The 7389-nt window shown below is 41.4% G+C and overlaps 1 protein-coding gene across 1 annotated transcript in view; it reads right to left on the bottom strand.

The window, feature by feature from the left end:
* Window positions 1–286: 286 nt before the first annotated feature.
* The window catches only part of wdr11 (WD repeat domain 11), a 22555-nt gene continuing 15452 nt past the window's right edge, over window positions 287–7389 (bottom strand). Inside the window, exons 19-29 of the mRNA XM_015025844.1 lie at window positions 7051–7222; window positions 6800–6908; window positions 5796–5858; window positions 4942–5007; window positions 4541–4721; window positions 4173–4268; window positions 3658–3823; window positions 3439–3536; window positions 3190–3335; window positions 2706–2785; window positions 287–2524 (exon numbers count right to left, since the gene is read on the bottom strand). Coding sequence (XP_014881330.1) covers window positions 2322–2524; window positions 2706–2785; window positions 3190–3335; window positions 3439–3536; window positions 3658–3823; window positions 4173–4268; window positions 4541–4721; window positions 4942–5007; window positions 5796–5858; window positions 6800–6908; window positions 7051–7222 — 1380 coding nt within the window. The 3' untranslated portion in view covers window positions 287–2321. The remainder of the gene's footprint in view (window positions 2525–2705; window positions 2786–3189; window positions 3336–3438; window positions 3537–3657; window positions 3824–4172; window positions 4269–4540; window positions 4722–4941; window positions 5008–5795; window positions 5859–6799; window positions 6909–7050; window positions 7223–7389) is intronic.

The raw sequence follows: 7389 nt of genomic DNA, 5'->3' as shown, positions 1-7389 counted from the left end.
GACCTGGGCAGCGAGCTGAGGCCAGCTGTTGGTCTGCCTCCCGAGCAGAAAAGAAGTTAATTAACTGCGGAAGTGGCTCACGCTGGGACTAATTCACTTCAAGGACAGGCTGATAAATGAGCGAACATTAAAATTCAGCCTACCTGGGTTGGAATTCCCAGAGTGTCAGCCTTTCTGGTATTATCACAAAGTGCTGGAGGTGTTTAGCTTTATTTTAAGAGACAAGAGTGCCCTCTTGTGTTAACATTCATGTAAGCGAGTGAGAAGAAAAAAAAAAACAAAAACAAACCTTGAAGACATTTTTTATTACCATTCATATACACATATAATTCTTTATCTTGCCATGAAGCATCAGAATCACGATTTTAACAATAGACAAAGAAAAAAAGATAAACATTATGGATTCTTCTTCTTAGAAAATATACAGTTAAAGACATGTCTACGTGCCAGGATTTTCAGCAGTATAATTTCATTGTACATATAAAGAAAAGCAGCAGAATGTTGTTAAACATTTCGTCAAAAGGAAAAGAAGACCAGTACACGTCTCCACGATGCCCTCACACAGAGTAAGATACACTACAGCTAATCACGAGTAGTGTTAGGCGGAGCAGTCAGTGGACGTGGGTTACCATAGCAACACTGTTCCAGTTTTTTACAGTAGCACGGATTACATGAAACACCACTGGTGTGTTTATGAAACACATCAACACTAAAAGTAAGAAACTGTTCTTTTTCTTCTTTTTTTTAAATCACAAACACTATAAAATCTTTGCAACATTACGCTGATGGTTTGGATCTTCAGGATATGTTTAGCATGTAAAGAACCAGGCGGGACAGCGAAGAACGGGTGGCAGTGCAAAAGTATTCCCACCTCTTATACTTTTTTATTGTCGTTGTATTATAACCACAAACTTTAATCTATTTTATTGGGATTTCATACGATAGATTAGCATATAAATAGTGCATAATTGTGTGGAAGGCAAAAATATTTGCACAAATCAGAACCAGTCGACTTCAAAAATCACTTGTGAGGCAGAAAACTCACACTGCACATCACCCTGAACACACCTACCCCACAGTGAAATCTGGTGGTGGCAGCATCATGCTGTGGGAAGCTGACCACAGATGATTGAGTCGAATAAATAAGGAGAAAACCTATTAGAGTCTTCACCAAGCTTTGGACTGGGGTGGAAGTTCAGCTTCTAGCTGGCGATCACCAACATGTCATGTGTCAAAATGGTCCTGTCAAAGTCCAGAGGTAAATCTGTATGAAGGACTTGAAAACAGATGTCCACAGATATTCTCTTCTGATTGAGTTTGAGCATTTTAGATAAGAAAACTGTGCAGGATATCTTTACTCAGGATATGCACAGCTGCACAATCATGTGCTACTTTGTGTTACTCTGTCATGTATAATCCCAATAAACTGCAATTAATTTTGCGGTTGTAAGATGACAAAAGTTTAAAAGGTCTAAGTGGAATGAATGAATGAATGCAAGGGATTATTTCAGAAAGCAGCACAGACTGGTTAAACGTTTCAGAGGTCTGATTAACAGCTTGATAGCTCTGTTTGTAGCAAACGTCATTACCGTAACATCAAAAACACAGATGGCAAACTGTTGCAAGTGTCCATAGAAACAGCCGAAAGGATGCTAAAAGATAACTGGAATGGATTAAGATACATCATGCGTCTAATTCACGTCATCACTGTGGTGACAGTTCTCGTATCAAACTGACAAATCAGGAAAAGTCAGGTTTTGGTGAGTGACTCAAAGAACAAGTTGCTTTTGTGTATTTGTGCATAATCACATGGCCAGTTAAAGCAAGATCTCCAATCAAATTATAAAGTCTTAGGTGTGAAATTAAAAGTGCAATTCATGAATCAAGAAAGTCACCCATGGGGCACCGCTACAACACACTTTCAAAAGGACAGAGATCATTTTTTTCAGTGACACCCATAGAGCTACAGTAGTACTCTGACATCACCAAAACCATCACGGAAAGTAACCATTTGTAAAACAAACATTCAGGGATTTAAATGGAAGCAACATGGAGTGACAAAGAGGTGATGGGGACACAAAGTGTTTCTTCTTGGGCCGTTACATGCATTTACACATGAACACACACACATACACACACAGACCGTTTACATCACCTCAACCTCATCACAGCCACAGACGCAGGTAGCTTCCAGTAAAAACCTCACAAGGAATAAACGCCTCGCATCCCCTCTCCTCAGAGATGCAGAGGTGATGAGCATGAATCTCCCGGATGCCGATCCAGAGTTCATTCATAATGATCGAGTTCTGATAGACACCCGCTCACTCTGTGCTCTCCAGTCCCACTTCCACCTCGTCTTCGCCAAGTACGGCTTCGGGAACGCCACCTTCCCCCTGGAAGAGCTCCTCCATCAGCTGCTCTCCGGCGCTGCCGGCCCGCGACGCCCACAGAGCGGCGCCCTCCCGCAGGCCCAGCGAACGCAGCAGCCGTGCAAAGTCCAGAAACGCAGCCTCGATGAGTTTATGTGCAGCGACGGGTTAAGGAGGACACAGCACTACGTGCAAACACTCGAGGAAATTCTAAGGCACTCGTAAAGAGTGGTGTTTCAATATGTATAAACTGGCCTAAACAAACAAAAACAAAAAGCGACCTAAGCATCATTGAGACCCAATGAGTGCTGTAGTGAGATTTCAAAAAAAGGATATTGGAAGAGTCATTGGCCTCCATTACCCCAGATTTCAAACAAGCCTCAATGAAGAGGGCGGCGCGATCAAAGTACCTCATACTGCCAAGGCAGGTGGAAAAGAAAAGAAAAGAAAGACACAGAAGGAGGTTAGAACATTAGCCATAAACCAATGCTTCACGTGTGATTATGAAGCATTCATCAACTCTGAGCAGCTCTTGCTCAGAAACCTGAGCAAAAGCTGTGGGGAAGGCAGAGTGGTACCAGCATTAGATTGATCAAAGGTACAGGGCAAGTCGCATCCTCAATACACAAATTTAGAGATTTTGATTTTAAAATCACAAGATGAAAATAAATCCAATTATAAAAAGCCTGACAACCTTTTTAAAAACTGAATCAAGCTCGTTTATCAAATATTATATAAAAAGGTTTTAAATAATATTCTTATCGCATGTAATTCATTTAAATAACTACAAATAGATACTTATTTAAATCAATTCTCTCACCTGTGCAGCATCTCTCCCACTTTGTAAAAGCAGCCCAGGGACAGCAGCACCAGGATGGCTTTGGATTTCTGGTTGACCTGAGGGGAGCACAGGTGCTCTGCCCAGCGCTTCAGCACGTCGGAGCCTTCTGCTGGGCTCAGGCGCACCTGGAAACCCAGAGATTCACACCGTCAGACAACAGGCAAATGTAGTGGGTCTTCTTCCGTCGACCCACTACATCAGCCTCCGATCCCAGAACTGCTGAGTTACCTTAGCGAGCCACGCCGCTCGGTTCCACTCCCCGTAGGTCTGCAGGTAGCGGCAGGCGTCCGCCGCCTTGTCAATCAGACACAACAACTGGACTCCCTCTGCAACAAAGTCAAAACAGTCCACAGATATGTGTTAAGAAGAGACAAACCGCTGAGACTCACACTTTCTGCATTTGGCTCATTTAAACTGACAAAGCAGATAACAGGTTGTGATAATTACCTGCCAGTTTGCCATTAGCAATCATATTGGTGGCCACTAGCTTGATTGTAGACTGTGAAGGGCCCGAGGAGGTGATGGTGGTCACTAGGCAGGCTTTGAGTGAATCGCAGTAGTAGCTGGGGTTATCTGCACTCGTCTCCAGCAGCAACTGCACCGCCCGGTCGGTCTGAGAGACATAAGACAACACCTGAGGCAGGCAAGCACTGGGAACTGTGAGCGGTAACAATTTTAATCTGGTGTACACACTCAGGAAGGTCATGCTGGGTTGTGGACAGGCCTCTCTGCGCCAGATTATGATCCATTTACAATTAATCTGAGTGTATGCACGGTTGAGAAGTGGAACGCTGTTCTTTAAAGCTGGATTAAAACAAAACGGATCAGGCCTCACGTTGCAAACTATGTGAGAATTTAGAATCTAGATTCAGAAACTTTGCAATAGGAATCCTTAATGGCTCTCGCACAAAAATGAAGTCTGAGAACCGCTGGTTTAGGTGATGGGATGGTGTTGTACCTACCTGACCCAGCAGGAGGAGCTGGTCAGCACATTTCTTGGTGTGTTCATAACTGGACCTCTTCACCTCCTGCAAGTGAACTCGATCCAGCTGGAACTTCTGTTGAGTGAATCAAGTGGAGAAGATGACTTCCAAATATTAATGTTAAAACACTTATGAGTCGGAGAAATGTGACGAAATGAGTCATGAACTGAGTGAGACAACAGAGGAAACTACAGCACTTTGCAGAAAAACATAAGTCTGTAACGTTTTAACATTTTGATACTTCATAATCACAAACTTTATTGTCTTTCAGCTGGATTTGGGATCTTTTCTCAGTGGAAGATGAAGAAACAAGTAAAACTACCTGACGTGCCTCTCTTTCTACTGACCTGGAAGTAAGAACTCTCGCACAAAATGTCGTGGCAAATGTCCAGGTGGTTCTGAGACGGCGGCTGGGTTTCTTCACTCCCCCCTTCAGAGGTCACGCTTAGCTGACGAGCCTGGGCAAACAGCTGCAGGTAGTGGGACGCCACTGTCCAGAAGTTAAGGTCGGACTCATCCCCGAACAACCTAGAGTCAACCACAACATGTCAGACACGTTCAGGAGAGGAAAATCTCTCTCTGAAGGATTCTTCTGTTTTACAAGGAACTTTATTTTCTTAGTAATATGCTCACTAATGATTTGAGCTCCTATAACTTTTAATTTTCTTTAACTTATTCGTCCTTTAGCATCATTTAACATAGTGCAATCTGAAGATTAACAAAGACTTTACAAAGAAGGAGAACCCACCGTGACACCAGGAGGCAGCGCTGCAGAAGACTCAGCTCCGAGTCCTGAAGCACGCTCTTCATATCGCTGAAAAACCACACAGACATTCAGCAGAACCAGAGAGGCTGTTTTTATCTTCCAGACCACAGAGTACACGCTGCTTTTGCGGCTGCAGCTTAGAACTAATTTAACCTGAAAGGCAAAACTTCATTTACCAAAAAATCTTCCTGCAGTACATATTGATAGAAAGATACAAACATGTGAATCTGAGTATTTGAATTCTAACTTTCAGGCTACAGGTCCAAGTGTTAAAACTCTCATTGGCATGAATGTCACGTCAATGTTTGTCCTTTCTGTATGCATTGGAGCCTCTCGCTTGTTTTTGGTGCCTGATGTTAAACTTTTTTATGGCTTTTCTATAATCGTACATACTTAAATGTGCACACACACACACATACACAACGATAGAGGAAACACAAACTGTTTTGTTGCCAAAAATAAGTTTCTGGCCGGATTCTGTGTGGATATCTGAATAGTCGTCTTGGCAGGACTGACCGCTAAATAACAGACTTGGCTTTAAAGTCCAGTCCAGTCAGAATTAGTCCAGAAACTTGTTGATCTTGATAAAGCACATCCATCCAAATGTTAGGGAGGCTGTATGTATATTTTTAAGCCAAGTTCAGCACCAAGTTCTTGTTCTTAAAAACAATTTAGGTCACTTTTTGCATAACCAGTCGACCCAAAAAAACAAACCAATAAAAGCACAAAATTATGGACATATAGTGTTTGCAACTTTGAGCCAAAAGTTAAATAGTCTAGTATGTTAGCAATTGTACGAGCCTTTAAAATCCACCAAAAGGACACATGAAACTTACTTTGACAGCGAGTTGAGCTGCTCCTGGATCAGGCCTTTAATCTCCACTTTTTCATTGTAATCTCTAAAGTGGGGAGATCAAAGAAAGGAAAATGGCTATCTTGGTGTTTTTCTGAGGTTAAATGTTGCATAATCAGAATGAACGGAAACCTGACAGTGGAGTCGATTACAATCAAAGACTAATAGATATGCTGAGGTCAAGTAGTTCCCTGATTCATCTGTGAATAATAAAACTGAAACGTAATGATGCACTCAGCACTTAGGAAACTGCCAAAGGGGGGAAAAAAGAAAGAAATAAATTCAGTTGGACTTTATGCTGACATGTAAGCTTTTTTTAATGATCAGATTAAATTCTAAGAAAATTTCTTCTTAATCCGAATTATATTTTCCCTTTTTATTTTGATGAAAATGCTACCATTACAGCTGGAGAATAATTCCAACAAACTAAAGACGGTGTCAAGTGTGGAGCATTAAAATGGAGGACAATACCAATTTAAAACAAAGTTGAACCAAAACAAGTAGAAATCATTTTCTTCTCTGAGTTTACATCAGTGGTTTCCAAACGTTTTACCACCAGGGCCCAAAACCTTCTACTTGAAAGTTATTGGTGGATCCACAAAAATTATGCTTGTTCTGCTATTATCTGCTCAATAATAAACTAAATGGCTACATTAAATAGCTACATGTCATTATACGACTTTCTTTTTGGTGTCTTCCACCCATGTTTGTTTTTGTGTAAGAGTGGATGTTTGCGCTGCGGAAACCTAAGAAATACTTTGTGTTGTGGCTAACAATTTATTTGAAGATTCAATTTCTCTGTGAAAATGTCCTCCTAAAACATAAAAGTAGTGTCTATTTGCATATTGCTAGTGATTGCAGTCAAAATTGCTTTATTATAGAATCATGGGTTGCAGAAAATTACTTAGAGGGCTGTAAATGACATTCCTGATTTATATGATGATGATGATGATGATGATGATAGTGTATTCAGCCACAGAGACTTACACCTGAGTGATGTCCATAGTGAAGGTCCCTGACCAGGGCTGCAGGAGAAGGAAAGCCTTAAGAGTGAGGGCAGCCCGGGGTAGCAGCAGGGAAGGACACCACACCGGGTCTGTGAGAAAAAGGAAGGAGATGTTAATCCATTAACACACCAGAATGTGACACAGTGTGAAGTGCAGCTGGGTCCTGAATGACCAAATCCTCCTTTTAAACATTTCAACTTCACTTCTTCCCTTAGCGTTTGCCTTCCTCACCAGTCAGGTCCTGCTCATCCATGCGGTAACTGGCCGACTTCATGGCCATCTCCAACACTCGGACGCAGCCGTCGTCCGAAGCCAACACAACTTTATCTGATGTGCACCAGTCGATGTCGAGGATGCGGTAGTTCACATTGCGTCCAAACCTCATACTGCTGACCATTTGGACCTTAAAAGAATTAGAAACACAAATATCAAATGCATTTTTAATTCATTAAGAATACATTAAAATGTTATTTATTTAACCGCTTTCACATTTGTAGCTTTTTTTTTTTTTTTTTTTTTTTTTTTTTTAATAAAATAATTTTACTTTTAGAATTTTTTTTTAAAAATCAG

Source organism: Poecilia latipinna, unplaced genomic scaffold (genome assembly GCF_001443285.1).
Source record: "Poecilia latipinna isolate Pla-1442-1.1 unplaced genomic scaffold, P_latipinna-1.0 Scaffold4356, whole genome shotgun sequence".
NCBI classification, from domain to species: domain Eukaryota; kingdom Metazoa; phylum Chordata; class Actinopteri; order Cyprinodontiformes; family Poeciliidae; genus Poecilia; species Poecilia latipinna.
This window is presented reverse-complemented; position numbering and strand designations above follow the sequence as displayed.